Consider the following 16528-nt stretch of genomic DNA (forward strand, 5'->3'; position numbering starts at 1 on the left):
GGGAACACATGGTTTTCTATCCTTCCTCCATCAGGTACAGTAAAGTTAGACTTCCAGGTCTTTGTTTTAATCTTTATAGTGATGTATTTTTATAAGTTTCTGAGTTCAGTACTATGTTTCTAAATGTTCAAATATTTGCTGCTTATATCACGTTTTGCAATACTGTAGCCTATAGACTATTGTTTTCTAGCCTTTTCTGTGATCTTCCCAGAGATAATAATATTTTTAAATTAATAAGAAAATATTGAAGAAGTATATGCACTGCTATAGGCTTGGCTGGTTACAGTACAGTTTACCATCACATTTGTACTATATTACTACTTTTATTATTTTAATATTACGCAATTTCGACTTTTCCAATATGTGGCCATGCACGGATAATCTTGAGGCAACGTATAGTCAGCGCATCAAAAGTTAATATCAAGTCAACCACAACCACTCACCTCGTGCTGCTCCACTTTGTTACCATGGAGAGCTCCAATACCCTAAAGACAATAATAAGCGCCCGCACAGCATGCACCAGAACATAATAAATAGATTTATGCGCAATTGTCAGATTTAATACATTTACGGAGCGCGCCGCTGAATACATTATTGCACCATATGTTAAATGCAGCTGGCTCCGTGTATTTCTGATGCTTTGTGTGTGTTAGTGTGAGTGTGTGAGATGGAGTGGGGAGGGGGGGCGAGGTGGAGTGGGAGGAGGAGAGAGGAGGAGGAGGAGGAGGTCTCTCCCTCTCCAGCCTGATTTATGGTTCCGCGTTAAATCGGCGGCGTAGCCTACGACGTATGGTACCAGAGACGCGCGCCGTACGGTGCGCGGCGCTGGTACCATACGCCGTAGTCTCTGCGTTGGTGTAACGCAGAGCCATAAATCAGCCTTCTGTCTTTCCCCGTGTAACCACAACTGCTGTCCCGGAGTCGGCGGCGGAGCCTCCGCTCGCATATAAGGAAATAAAGCCCCGGGGAGGAGCAGATCGCGCATTGTTCCCCTCGCAGCCCGGTCGGCAGATGCAGCTCGCACCGGCGCTCCGGATGAGAGGATGGGAGGTCGCGCAGAACTTGCGCTGAGGCCACGTTTGTCGGTCTATACCGGAAAGCAAAGCGCCCTCAGAGATCAAGGAAGGACAGGGAAGTGAACAGGGCATCGTTTCGGTGTTATTAGACCAGCGACTAAAAAAGAAAGGAAGAGGGGCAGGAGCGTGCAGCTCCGACACACACCGACGGCTGGGGAGGAGGAGGGGGATCTGCTCCCTCAGCTGAAGATCAGCGGATCAGCTCGCAAAACACATGGATGCAGCCGCCGTCTGCAGGAATAGGCTGCTGATTTATGATAGCACGTCGGGGCGTGGACGAACAGGTTGGTTTCACCTCGATCAAACTTCAAAAAACAGCCAGACGTGGGACGATTAGTGCTCATCAAGGTGCTAAAAATGCAGTGAATTACTTTCGCTTATACAGCGGCGCGCATGGTGATGACAGCTGGTTTATTGTGGGAAACGGACTGTAGCGTTCACAGGACATTAACTGGATTTAGAGGGTTATCCTAATCGCTGCATCAGGATGAAGGTCATACCCATTACTGAAATGGATATCCTTCCTATCCGAGTGCGTGTAGGTGTATTTATACGATTTATTCCCATGCTTTCTTTCAAGCCTTCAAGATAATCAAGCCTCTGCATTCAGATATAGGTCACTGAAGTATCTTATTAGTGTGCAATGTTTTAATTGTTTTCTCACAATAGGGACCACATGTGCTTGTTATATTGCAAAAGTTACTTTTAGATATAAGTAACATTTTCTCGAAAGAAATGACAAAACAGTTTTAATTATCTTTGTCTCTATATAAGTGTAAAACCACATATGGATCTCCTGTGTAATGGAATCAAGACAGCTGAGGGCAGCGATGTAGTTGTTGACCCTCGGCCCCCTCCTGCTAAACTGGCTAGACTGGAACAAAACGATATGGGACCCTCCACACCAGAGAGGAGCGGGCAAGGGAGTCCAGTGGCCAGAAACCCCTGCCAGGCCCAGAAGTCCACCACAGTGAAGCAACTCAGCAAGAGCTGGCACGGCAAAGGTACACACACTTTCCCAGTAGAGGGTTCAGGGAATATACACAGACAAGTTTTATTCCAAAACATTTGGTTAGTTGCTCAATAAAACATTGTACACTGAATCCACAGTGCAGTCATTACAACTTTTATGTGATATCCGATTAAAAGGAGGATGTTGTGTCATAACTTCACTGAATATATTGTTATTATTTGACAAGTTTGAAAATTCAAACAACAAACTGAAATGATTTATTCAGGACAAAGAAAGTACATTTTGCATGATAATGAAAATAGAAATTTAGTTGAAAGTCGATGAACAACAGAAGAAGACATTCCCAAATGTCAATAAATCTGTTTCAGGAAGCCTGCTGCCAGTGTTCTGTGTGGTCGAGCATCGGGAAAACCCTTCAGAGGTGGAGAGAAGAGAGGAACATGCCGAGTTTGTGTTGGTCAAACGAGACCTGCTCTTTAACCAGCTGATAGAGATGGCCCTGCTGACGCTGGGATATTCTCACAGCTCTGCAGCACAGGCTAAAGGTAAACGTCACACGGTGCCCAGAGGCCACAGGCATATGTGGACACTTCTCGTACGTAACTTTATGCTCTTTCTGCTTTCACTTTCTGCTGTGTGTGTGCTCAGGTCTGATCCAGGTAGGCAGGTGGAATCCAGTGCCTCTGTCCTCCGTTACTGATGCTCCAGACGCCACAGTGGCCGACATGCTGCAGGATGTTCACCATGTTGTCACCCTTAAAATACAGCTGCACAGGTAGACAACAGACATTACCTGCTACGGTCTACAATTAAAGTCAGCCTCTGTTCCAGAAACACTGAATTACATGTATGTACACCCACTCCCTATCTTAAGATTTATGTAATTTTTACAGGAAAAAAAAACAAAACAAACAAACAAAAAAAAAACACGACTTCCAGCAGGTGTTAGTAATTGTATTAACTACATCTTTTTTCTAATCAAACAACCGACAGCAACCACTTGGCAGAGTGCCAGCAAGCAGAATATACACAATGCATATTCTCTTGCAAAAGATTAATATCTTATTGTGCACTGTCCCTGTTTTGAAATAAATAAATAAATTACAAATTACAAATCTCAGAACCCAAAAAACCAAAGCAGCAAGAAGTAATTTAACCATTTGTAACATGCCATACCCCTTTACACTCCCGCTGATGTTGTAGTTACTGTAGCAAGCCCAATTTTTCTTCTGACCTGCTCTGTTGGTAACAACATAAAAGAGAGACTGAATAGAGTTGATGAAGGAACAGTAGATTTTATTAGAGAAATGTGGAAATGCCAACCGTGCAATACAATGTTAACTGTTTTCTTCTGTGAGAATGTCAAGAACAGTGAAACTGGAATGTGACTGTTTTCTCATTTGTATGAAATAGGAGTTAATTAAAAAGCTGTACATTTTCTCTTACAGCTCAGAATTTGATTAGATTCACACTATATGTGTGCACTGTGTCTTTAATGCACGAGACAATGTATGCATGTGGCTCAGTATTTAGACAGGGAGGAAATGCTGTGGGCAAGCCAGCTTTAATTTGTACCAGATAATCACTGGGTACACAATCAGTAATTAAATGAAGTAAAACAAACAAACAAAAAAAAGTGCTAGTAATATCAATTGGGAGTTTAATGTCCTCCAATGACTGAGTAGATTTCTGAAACCTGTGAAAATAATCTTAAACAACAGTTTTTTGAAGTATGAATAGATTTTATGTTAAGCTATGTGGTCAAAGTATATTACAGATATATAGAACTAAAGCACTGTTTTCAACCATGTGTTGACGTCTCTGTTCAAAGCAGCTAGTTTTTTTCTTTTTCGCTAGAGTCAAACACACCACTCCAATCCCTCTTTCACCTGGTGTGCCTTCTAAGGTATCACTTGATGTAAAGTTGTGTTGAGATAAGGATGATTCAACTCTGATTTTGGCCTGTGATGTAAAAGTGTCCTGCAAACGAACACTGAATATTTCAGACCTAAGTGGCACAAAAGCAAAAACAACAATGTTGTGCTCTGATGGAGTTTTCAGTAATATATATATATATATATATATATATATATATATATATATATATATATATATATATATATATATATGTATATATATATATATATATGTGTGTGTGTATATGTGTGTGTGTGTGTGTGTGTGTGTGTGTGTGTGTATATGTGTGTGTGTGTGTGTGTGTGTGTGTGTGTGTGTGTGTGGGTAAAAAAAGAGTAACATGCTTGAATAAGCTTTCAAAACGTAAAAAAAAATACAGTTTGTTGGGTTTCTTTTCTTCTTTTCTTCTTTGATCCAGTTGTCCCAAACTGGAGGACTTGCCAGCAGAACAGTGGAGTCACTCCACAGTGAGAAATGCTCTGAAGGAGCTTCTGAAGGAAATGAACCAGAGCTCGCTGGCTAAAGAGTGCCCGCTATCACAGGTATAACACGCACATATAAGGTAAACACACACACACAGCAGGCCCTTTAAAAAAAAAAGAGAGAGAAAAGATGAATATGGAGGGAAGATTGCTTGTATTGCGTTTGCCCTTCTATGCGCCGTGTGTTTGTTTGATAGTGTTTGTGATTAAGTACGTGGCCCAACAGTGATACAGGAAGAGCAGATGCTGAGCTAGATAAGGTGTGGGGGCAGAGAGCGGGAGAAACAGATGAACAGAGATGGCTATCTCTTAAAAAGCCACGCTGCCTTGGCCGCTGCCTGTCTGAGACTGTTGACTTGCCATCTGTCCGTCTGTATGTCATCTGTCTGTCAACCTCACCAGCCGTGTCTCCTAACATCTACTCGCCGCTGTTATTTTGTTTCATCTGCCTGTTTTAGGGAATTTATGCATTTAATCAAGCAAACACAGACACAATTGCAGATATAATTTTCATTAATCATGCAGCTATTGCGAAAGGCTTCTTTATGAATAATCATCATTATCATCTTGGCCCGTGTGTTATTTTGCTAGAGGGAGCGTAAGGGATCTACGGCTTGGAAAGGGGAAACTGCTCCTTGCATCTTTCTCCTTTAAATTCAGTCCTTCTCTGCAGTGTTAAGATCTGATACCAGCCAGGTCCTCTTCCCCCACCTCTCCTATCACTCCCTTATCCAAGCCCCCGCCCGCCCTTGTTTGTGGGATGTAGATTAAAATAAATATGAGAAAATGAAAGGTGTAATCAAATGTAAAGATTGCACATGATGGTCTTCAGGGAAAAGCTGTGTGTGTGTGTGTGTGTGTGTGTGTGTGTGTGTGTGTGTGTGTCAGTGAGTGAGAGACAGGCATAGTCTCTGATGACCTCTAGTGTTTTCTTTTTTATGGCACACATACTGGTATGGATGCGCGCATGCACACACAGCTCAGATGCTGACACACTCATCTGTCTTTATTATCCTATTTACCTGGGGGTCTTTTTAATAACACAGATCTGAGTTCATTAACATCAGATGTGTGAACAGCTGAGACACCCTGGCTGCCCGTAGCGGGAGCACGGAAAATGTAATGAATTTCTATTGTCTTTTCCCCTGTGTTTCAGAGCATGATATCCTCCATTGTAAATAGCACTTACTATGCAAATGTCTCAGCCACCAAGTGTCACGAGTTTGGTCGATGGTACAAGCACTTCAAGAAGGCCAAATGCTTCACGGGTGAGGGCTTTCACTCACTCACTCCTGTGATCATCACTGCATTTAACAGCATGTACCACATCCATTCTACACACAAGCTTCATGCAATAATGTGTCATAGTTTTCTAACTATAGTAAATATAAACAAAGGCCACATGCTACTTTATTTATCTGGACAGGATGCGATGCAGTGTGCAACTTTGGTCAGATCTTGACCCTTGAAGGGTCAATCGATATTAACCCAACAATAAAAATCACTCTATTGCTCTTGTCCACACAAACAACATAAGGTTAGAAGAATTATGTAAAAGACTTAATAAGCAAGCCTGCAGTTCAGATAATAAAACAGAAAAGTTATTGATATTAAAGAGTCTATGTGACACAAAGGAGCTATAAACTAAAACAATTAAGATATACCCCAGTTTATCTGTAACTTTTACATTATGTGAAAGTTTTGTTTTCAGAATTATAATTAGCAAAGTACAGGTGAGGCAATTTTCAGAGCTAAACGTAATCTTGAATAGTCCAACTAACAATAGGCAGTCTTCTCTGGGCGGTTGCCACAGCTCTCAAAGATTAAGATAACTGATGCTTGCAGAACATGAGAAGGCTGTTAGCACATGGATGATAATTATGAGGCAGTCTCTTCCTCTGTTTGTACTGTGACAGTGGAGGTTATGCTCCTGTCTAGAAGACTAAACTAGAAAAAGCAGCTTGTACTCGAGACCCTGCAATGACTGCAACACATTGGGCGATGTCCAGGAAGATTAATGGAGGATGATGTTGCAGTGCCACTTTCACAATTGAGACCTTTGTGGATCTGAGGAAAACTTTTCCTGCACCTTTATTCTCATATCTTTCCAATAAATTGGCCAAGTGAATTTCTACAATGAAGTCCCATCAAGTGAAAAAAGCATTTATCAGCCAAACAAACAAAAGCGTCTTCAGAGAGAAAGAGAAAAAAAAAGCACATTTCAGGACAAGAGATGACCTCTAGATGTTGAACATGGGGGTGGATCGATCATGCTTGGGACTTGTGTTGCAGCCAGTGGGACGGTTCATATTTCACCAGCAAAGGGAAACATGGATTCCATTGAATTTTTGCAGGCAAACATCTATAAAACAGCTAAAAGGGAACAGATACTTATTTTTTTTTTCAAAACTATAATGATGGTAAATTTCCACTTCCCATGGAAATGGTCTCTAACGTGAAGAGATACTCCAAGGAGGTTACGGGTCTAAGTGATTTGCAGCTGTCTCTACATGTGACTTGGAAGATGATCAAATAAGATTTTATGACCAATTGATCAGTCACTGCAGAGCATCTTGTAATTTGTGCACACTAGTTTTGAATGTTCGGAGTGTGTTTGGCATTTAAAGATAAATCATGTGTTTTTTCTTGCATTACATTATTTAATTGACCAAGATGTTTCATATTCCTGGCCAATATCTATCACAATACTTATTGAATTAACAACTCTTTGTCTATTTTCTCTTTTGTTTTCCTTTAGCAGAGCCCGAGAGCTTTTCTGAGCAGACCCCAATCTCTCTCACTCAGCAGCCCGTCACAGGTAGCCCCACTGATCCAGCCTCAGCCCTCCTTTTCCCTCATGGAGCAGTAGCGACTATTTGTGGACGATCAGCCCTTGGTTTGCACCCTCCTGGGCTGGTAACTCAGCCTCTCAGCCCCCAAATGGCCAACCAGCAGCTGGTGATGGCCCAATTCCTCAACCAGCAGTACGCCGTCAGCCGCATGCTGGCTGGCCAAGGCCTCCCTTCGTCACCTCAGCAGTATCTCAACCACCCCCCTGTGGGAAGGGCTCCTGCCAAGGTTTTCTCTAAAGCGCCCGATCCTCCACCCTCGCAGCAGGCACAGTGTGGCCCAGGGGGAGCTATGACCACAGGGCTGCAGAATCAGACAGTGGCGGGGTCTACTGCAGGGCCGACAGACGTGCCATTCGAGATCTACCAGTGTGTGAGAGAGGAGCTGAAGCGTGCCGGCATCTCTCAAGCCATCTTTGCTCGTGTGGCCTTTAACAGGACCCAGGTAATGGTACTGCTCTGGTTCTCTTCCAGGTGTGGAGGAGGGCACAGAATGAGAGATGTCGAAATTCATAAAGGGCTCTCTAGTGTTTGATGTTTTTTCTTGCATCTGTTTCCTGCTGTTCTGGTGGTAGGTACAGTGCATTGGCAGGCACACAGGCATGGCCTATGCCGCAGTGCCCCCTCCCTCTGTGCATGTGTGTTGGTGTGTGTGCCTGTGTGTGTGCGTGTGTTTGTGCCAGCTCTCTGCAACACAAGCTAGTGCCAGCACTGAAGCAGCTGCTAGGCCAACTAATCACAAGCCCTTGGAGAAATGTTGTTTCCCTCTTCCTCTCTCTCTTGCTTTATTCCACCGTCTTTCCATATTGGCACGTTTCACTCTGGCATTTTTTCTATTCACTTAATCTCTAACTCCGATGGTCACGCCCATTTTTTCATCTTTCCCTTTCACCATTTATTGGTCTCCTTCCTTTTGTATCCATGTAATTATCCATAACAGCACCAACAGAAATGGGCACCAACGGCTCAGGCCGTTATTACTAATATTACTATTACTATTATTATTATGTGCTGAGATGGTTATTATCCACCCTATTTTATCCCGTTTTCTAAGTTAAAGGTGATGTGTTGCCAGCCATACAAGCGTGGGCATGATGCCAGCACATCATTTAGATGTCAAAGACGCATTTAACGTTTGACGACTCACACAAAGCCTCCATCTATTTGCCAGGGGAATCCAGTGGTGATCCATGATTTGAATAAGAAGGTTGTTTGCACTCATGCCATTTCTTCGCTAGCGTGAAATCGGATTTCTTCCTGGGAAGGAAGCGCTGCATTTGCAAGTGGGCTTTAGAAAGCTTTCATTCTCATATAGATAGAAGTCCAATAAGACCAGCTGCACAGGCACGTTGCATGCTGAGCACCAACTATGAACGGCTGCAAGATTTTGCTAATAAATTCCTCAAATCACAATAGAACTGTGACATATATCAAGAACACTGAAAGCATTATGATTTTGTGTATCAGAATTTCCCCATGTGTTTGTGATACCCGGCTGATTGTCTGGGCTTCAGAAATATGAGAGGCCAATTTTTTCTCTATCTCTTAATGTAAATAATAAACATAAAAAACATTTCCATTTTCAGTTTGATTCCACTAGATTTTTTTCCCCCAAATGTTTTAGATGTCCTGACTAAATATGAACCTGTGTACTTTGTGTCGTATTACAGCAGTAAGAATCAAGCTTTGTCAAAGGCAAATAGAGTCACTATCAATCCTAAATCTCAATAATCAAAGTTTTATGTGCATATTATTAATAAATTCCAGTGTAAAAAAAAGGAAAAATGAATCGTTGTGTATTAACTGATAAACACATGAGAATAATCAAAGTGTGTATCATCTTGCATGTGTTTGTCAGGGTCTGCTCTCAGAGATCTTGCGAAAGGAGGAGGATCCCAAACATGCGTCTCAGTCTCTGCTGGTCAACCTGCGGGCCATGCACAGCTTCCTGCAGTTCCCCGAGGCGGAGAGGGAGCGCATCTATCAAGAGGAGAAGGAGAGGAGTCTGACTGGGTTCACACCCAGCTGCAGCAACACACCACCGATGTCCACACAGGTCTGCCAGCACGGAGATGGCTAGATGTGAAATCTAAAGTTAGAACCGCTAGGGCATTATTGCTGATTTACAGCTTTTGTAGTTTGGTTTCAGGGATCTAGTAGAAGAGGTTTATGCTCTATGGACCACAAGTTAACTCCCATCAGCCTTCCACATTTTCAGAAAAACGATGCTCACATTAGTCTGCACTTTTAGTTCACACAGAGCAAACAGAGGAAACTCACAGGGCTCTGAGGAGCAGCAGGGGTGCATCAGTCCTGGGGTGTAAACACGGCTGTTGTCTCTTTGAAACTCACCCCCCTGTGACCAGTCTGAGAAGACTGTACATTTTAGGAGCCATACCCAACAGAACACAGTGTGCATCACTGTGGATCAGAGTAATTGCAGTGCGCAGGTAATTCCCGAATGGCGTGATCCTTTCCTGGAAAATTTCCACTCCATCAGAAGCCGGTTCCTGTTGTGCTAAAGCGTTGTCACTTTTACACTGAGTAAAAATCTGCATAACAGGCTGAATGTAAGGAAAAAACACCCAGATGCCAACTTAAATAAAATTGTAAATGTAATTCTCCAGCGCTGCAGTAAAGATTATTTGAGATCTGCAAAAGCAGTTATCTTCCTATGTCTCTATGAGGACCTGCTTGGTAGTCTTCTACATCCCTCTGCTGATTTAAATAAAGATTTTGCGTAACATTCCTAACAACTTTAGTCCAAACTCTGTTTTAGGTTTGAATGTCTGCTTTTTTTGTGTGTGGTAAACTACCATTTATAAGTCTGGAGTTTAAAACCCCAGAACAGGCTTCATTAACTCTGTCTTTCTTTCTTTCTTTTCAGGCAAGGCTGTCCCCAGTTACATGTGACAGAAGGCTGAGGACCGACAGTTGTGTTCTCAATGTCAACGCCTCAATCTACGAGGAGATTCAGCACGAGATGAAGAGGGCCAAGGTGTCGCAAGCTCTGTTTGCGAAGGTTGCTGCCTCCAAGAGTCAGGTACACGTTCTCTTAAACTGTTACCTAAATCTGATGAAGGTGCCTAATTCCTGACTTGTACATAATGCACACAACCGTTTTATCGCTCAATTTAAAGTTAAGATTCTACACTTTTTTTTGATAACTCCATCTCACCATTTGAAACAGGGATGGTTATTGTGTGTGAAGAAAATCCCAGATAATCAGCCAGCAGCTGCACTCTGCTGAGGACTATCATCAGAGCATCAGACTGCTATTGTCTTCTAAATGATCACTTTAATAGTTGCCATACACACACACACACACACACACACACACACACACACACACACACACACACACACACACACACACACACACACACACACACACACACACACACACACATGCTCACTGCTTACTTATACACACGCGCGTACTGTACAATTACACAAACATAAACACACACAAATTCACTAATATAAAAACACACACACAAGCACAATTTTAGTGTTCATTGTTCTCATTTTTATGGCAGCCCCATAAGCTTGTTATTGCCTTTTGTTTTGGGGATAATTTCCCTTCACGGAAAGGAGAGATTTTAGCGGTCTCATTTTCTCTTCCTCTCAAGAATATCTGCAGTGTTGAACTTATATTTCTCAGCAACTCTCTACTCATCATTAAGACACTCAGAGGTCATTCGGTGGTCATGCCAGGTGGTCCAAAGCCCCTGAGGTTCTTTTTCTGTTCACTGGGCTCAATTTCTCCTTACTTTCTCTATATTTTTCACATCCTTCACTCAACCCCCCCTTCTTTTTCACCTCTTCTCACACGCTCTCTGTCTCTATCCCTCCCCTACTCCCTCTTTCTCTGCATTACTGAGTTATTTGGCAGGCAGAACCCCACTGGATCTGTCAGCTCTATCTTCACCGTGCATCTGGATGGCATTGTGTGCTAAAGTTGGGCTCCAGCCAGGTGTGAGCAGATCAGCCTGGTTGCCGTCATGTTGCCGTTCATGAATATAGCTTGATTTTACGTTCCCCATCTGCCACTCACCAGTTTCTTCTCCTCTGACGCTGAAAATGTCTTAGCTGATAAGAAAATCTCATTAGATTAACTGGTAAAGCATCATTAATTTCATTAATGATATTTTTTTTTTACACATTTGAGAGTGGCCATGACCAAATTCTGAGCTAATGTGTTAAAGTGAAATGTGTATGTAGCTGTATGAAGTGTCCAAATGTTATCTATAGCTAATCAAGGCCGTAAATTGGAATAGCTCTGATCCAAGCGAACAAGCGTGGGATGGGATTTGATTTGGTCAAAGCAAATGGGAGACTCCCTTTTAACTTTTTTTTATCTACTATTCTGCAGCAAATTAAAAAAAAAAAATTTTTGGTGATCAATATGAAACAGTATTAGTCAAATATATAGATTTTGGTCTCATTAGTCCTGTGGTTTGTTCAAAAGCACCTTTACAAACTTGTGCTACCAACATTTTTTTTTGCAAGAGGACCCTTTTTCCTTGCAACCTTTTCAAAGAAGTTGCACTTATTGATTGTTACAAACATCATAATTAAACACCTTAACTAAGGTCGGCTGAGTCTGACATGTACAGTAGCTCTTGAGCTTTTTGCAAATTTTCAGAGTGTTGCAAGAGCTGTAAGTATGAATAAATAAGGATGGTAATAATACGTATGCCAACATAATAATAAGTATGTTATGAACCCGGGGGTGAACTTGCTGGATCTTGTTCTCAACCCACACACACACACACTGATATCCAGGAACCATCTTTGTTTGCTCAGTCTTGTCATGATGTGTTGCTTGTCTAGGACCCAAACACAGAAGACAGGAGCCAGGTAACTCGTGATATCTTCCTGTATGGAAAAACTACTTTACTTGAGTCTTTTTTTTATGTGTGTGTCTGAATGCTGAGTCGGCATTCATACTATAGTGAATTTACAATTTGATTGTATTTTATTCTTTTTTTTAATTGTTTTTTTTTTAAATAAGTTAAAATACAATTTAAAAAACCCTCACAGACGCCAGGAACTCAGAAAATGAAGGCAGGGCAAATAAGACAACACAACAAGCAATCTGCAGGGCTACGGTTCATGTGCAGCATATGGACAGGTGTTAACAAGAAACAGGTTGGGATAATTAAGATAAAGGAAACTGATCCTTTTAATGGAAATACACTTTCAAAATAACAAAAAGAATTAAAGTAAACTGCAACAAAAAAGACAAGTATAACAAAAGGCACAATGCACAAGAAAACTAAGGCCCAAACTAAACAAAACAAGGGACCAAAACTAGACACAAATCACCAAAAAAAAAAGAAAAATGGCTCCAAAGTGGATTAGATTATCAGTGACTACATTTACATGCAGGGGAATAATCTAAGTACTGCCATTAATCTAAATAAGGCAGCATTCTGCTCAATCAACTAATGGGGAAACACTTATATATATAATAGGATTGTCCTCTATTCAGGCACTTTTCAAGTTGCCAGCTCAGTTCCCGGTGTTGTGTCCATTGTTGTGTTTAGTTTTTGGGCCTGCTGTAATGTTGAGTATTACCTTAATCTGATTAATATCAGAGTATTGTTGTCCATGCCAATGCCCTTAATGACTTGCACTGTACCTTCTGCAGGGTTGGTTGTGTGAGCTTTTGCGCTGGAAGGAGGATCCCTGCCCAGAAAACCGCACCCTCTGGGAGAACCTGTGCATGATTCGCCGATTCCTCAGCCTCTCCCAGACTGAGCGAGATTCCATCTATGAGCAGGAGTGCAACAATATGACTGCACAGCAGCAATGCACGGACAGACTCACACTGCTAAGCAATGACACCACACTGGTAAGACTACACAAAGAGGATAACGGTTTGTTCTAAATAAGACTCTGGTTGATAATGCTTGAGAAAAAGTATATGCACACAATGTATAAAAAAAAGTGAAGAATCCCAGTACATCTGCTGGGGATGCGGTAGAAAAGAAGCACAGTGGTGACAACTGGATACCGAGATTGTCAGAAAAAACATAATCACACAATAAGCAATGATGTATGAGCCATGATTAGTTTTTTTATTGTATCTTAGTGGATTGAGGGTTTGAATAGACCATAGACTCCTTGTGAATATCTAAAGGTTAAATGCTTTTGTGAATCTCACTTGTATGGCATACCGTTTCCCTATCAAGGTAAAAGACAACATTGACATATTTTCAAGACAATTATATTATCCAAAAATATTTTATCCTTGCTGGCATCACTGAGTAGAATTCCAGATAGTTATAGTTTAACACATATCCTTGTTAATATTCAAAAACCAGCATGTGCTGAAATGTTCTCATCACCTATTTCTCTTAACAGTACCAACGCAACTCTCCGATGCCCCAGCAACACCATCTCCAACCCCATCAACCCCTGCAGCCAGAAGCAGGACCTCACCTGCCTCCACGACAACCATGTGCTGCCTCACCAGCCGAGTCTGAGGCCGGGGGCACCTGGGGCCAGCTGAGAGTACGTTTGCAAGGGAGAGGTGGTTGCAATGGTGAAAGAGAAGACGTTAAAGACTGGCTTGTGGGGGGACCAGAAGACATCGATTGTCTGGGTGGGGACTGGAGCGGTGCGGGAGCATTGAGGAATACATTTAAAGAAGACAACGAACAGGAGAGTGATGGAAACATGTGCAAAGAAGGTAACGATGAGATCTCTGGAGACAACGAAAATGGAAAGATTACGGAGAGTATGAAGTGGCCCAGTATTAAGAGTGAAGACACAGGTGGGGTTTCGGTTTGTTCTGAGACGGATAATAAGGCAAAAGCTGAAGATGAGGTCCAAGTTGATGGGTTAAAAGTGTCTAGTGAGGCCCTTGGAATTTTACAGAGCTTCATGCACGATGTGGGACTCAATCCGGATGAGGAGGCTGTGCACACTCTCTCTGCCCAACTGGGCTTACCCAAGCACACGATCCGCAGCTTCTTCAACAGCCAGGACCATGGGCAAAACCAAGACTACTGTCAAAGTCCAATACACAGCTATGACAACAAGCAAAGCTGTATTGACCTGGACCTCTCACATGCTGAGTTAAATCCACAGGAACTGGAAAGGGAAGGTGCTGGTGGACAGACAGAAAAAGAGCAAAAGGAGGTGGAACAAACTGGTACTAAAGACATAAATCAGGTAACTCCGGTAAAGGAATCAGATGTCAGCACTCAAACCCTTCCCCCTGTGAAGGAGGAGGAGGAGAGTTTCATCTAACCCTAAATCATGGACACAGCTTGAAGAAGCAACTTGTACTTTGTGAGCCACTAACGGATCCTAGCTAATGCACTTCAATCTTGGAAAAAATCTAACTCCAGGCCATTTGCTTATACTTTCAGTACATATTCAGTGTTTTGGCATTGAACTAGTAATAAGCATGTACCACTATACATTAGGAAAAGAGTATGTGTTACTGATGATAACACAGCTTTTAAACAAGAGACTTGAGTAACTTTGGTACAGGATTAGGGCTGTCCATCCTCTGCCATTGCTCATTCCCACCTGCATCGCACAAGCATGTGTTCTCACAACAGGAAATACTCCAGACTGCTCTTGGGTAGAGTGCACGGTGTGCAAGACATGATTTAATAAGTTTGCTGTGGAAACTGCAACTTCTTCTTCTTTTTTTTTTTTTTTTTGAACAGCATGTTGAGAATGCTCCGGAGGATTACCTGCTGTATTCACACATGAACTCTCTCTCTCTGTCGTTGTCTGGAGTGATAAGTACCTCATCAAGTTATGTTTTCAAACCTGACATTTCATTGTTGACATTTTTTCGCACATCGTCCCTCCAGAACAGTTTTAGAGCTGAGTGCATGTGTGAAAACAACTCTGATATTATGTATTCATTTAGAAAGCTGACTGAAGGATCTTAAATGCACTGGAGACAACTGTGATTAAAAGTATGGTATTAAAACCTATTTCCTGTATGTAGAAACATGTCTGTATTGATAGAAATCTATACAATTACAATTGAATATCTTTGTTTAAGATTAGTACATTCAATTGGTTTTTGAGAAAATCTTTGTACCAGATATGCCTTGTAGAAAATGGCACTGCCAGACTGTTTTTTACGGTTAATATCTCAAATATTTTCATTTTCATTAAGTTTATTAGTGTTTTGATAGTTGGCTAAATTTTTTTTCCACTCTTGAAATCCGATTTCCTCAAAACCCAACTGTTTACGTTTATATATCTAACACAATAGCCGCTGTCGCTTATAAAATTGAAGCACCATCATTTAAAACAATGATGGATCAACATACTGTAGGAATAATGCATTGCATCCTACACAATTTTACTGCAGCGCTTAATGAGTTAATAAATATTAAAGACATAACTCTTACTGAAAATGAGGCAGTGGCTTATTCCTTTTGTTCAGTTTATCCACATTATACAAGTTTTTTTTCTTTTTCTTTGTTTCTTTTGAAAATCTTTTAAGCTTATTAAACAATAAATTTGCTTCTGGAGACATTGTTGTCACATACAATGTTTATGTATGTATGCATGAATTTTTAAACTCAAAACTTACTGTAGTTATTGTAAAGGATTCCTTTTAAAGTTTACTTTTACATTCAGTTGTTCTGATTTCATGGTTCCCACAGGCTATCCTCAAAGCTGAGTGCATGGTGATTAAATGTCTCTTCACAAAAGCAAGGTTGTGGACAAAAAAAAATATTGCTTCTTTAATCTGCTTCAGTCATCTGAACTTCCAGTAGTAAATCTTTTTTTTTCCACAATGTGAGTAAAAGAAACAACAAAAAGAAATCAAATAAACAATATAAGCTTGGACCATTCTATTCTAACTAGTTTATATAATTTAATTTTGATAGTTATGTATGGCAGATCTATTTCACTGCATTAAAACAGAAAGTGGAAATGTTCCAGACCCTGACACCCTGAGATAATTCACATGTCCACCGAGCAGAAAGGCTCAGTTTGGAGCGGTGTAGTACGGTTGGGAATAGTGAGGCTGTCTGGCTCTGGATGCACGAATGTGCTGCAGCAGTGTGACATCATACCTGAACGGCACAATGTTCTCCATGAATATAAGGACTGTCCAACCCTCCTGGGTACCTCACAAGGCACTGGTACACCAACCGTTGCATATAAAAATCAACAATGTACTGTTTTTAAAAAAAGAACATTTGGGGTTTTTCACCATGAAACCATAAAAAAATGTAA

The 16528-nt window shown here is 41.4% G+C and overlaps 1 protein-coding gene across 1 annotated transcript; it reads left to right on the forward strand.

Moving 5' to 3' along the window:
* Positions 1-15780, forward strand: satb1a (SATB homeobox 1a). Its single transcript, XM_061742729.1, has 11 exons — positions 1-34; positions 1851-2080; positions 2418-2594; positions 2698-2824; positions 4385-4508; positions 5605-5716; positions 7210-7742; positions 9156-9353; positions 10185-10340; positions 12954-13157; positions 13670-15780. Exons 1-11 carry the CDS (start codon positions 9-11, stop codon positions 14558-14560), a joined length of 2778 nt encoding a protein of 925 aa, XP_061598713.1. The 5' UTR covers positions 1-8; the 3' UTR covers positions 14561-15780.
* Positions 15781-16528: the final 748 nt, after the last annotated feature.

This window comes from Cololabis saira, chromosome 15 (genome assembly GCF_033807715.1).
Source record: "Cololabis saira isolate AMF1-May2022 chromosome 15, fColSai1.1, whole genome shotgun sequence".
In the NCBI taxonomy this organism is placed as follows: Eukaryota; Metazoa; Chordata; class Actinopteri; order Beloniformes; family Belonidae; genus Cololabis; species Cololabis saira.

What these genes read in the sequence shown, in the direction of transcription:
- satb1a (XM_061742729.1), top strand. Translation starts at nt 9, where the DNA reads ATGGTTTTCTATCCTTCCTCCATCAG. An exon ending in CTTAAAATACAGCTGCACAG is followed by an intron (nt 2,825 to 4,384) that starts GTAGACAACAGA and finishes TCTTTGATCCAG; the next exon opens with TTGTCCCAAACTGGAGGACT. An exon ending in GAAGGCCAAATGCTTCACGG is followed by an intron (nt 5,717 to 7,209) that starts GTGAGGGCTTTC and finishes TTCCTTTAGCAG; the next exon opens with AGCCCGAGAGCTTTTCTGAG.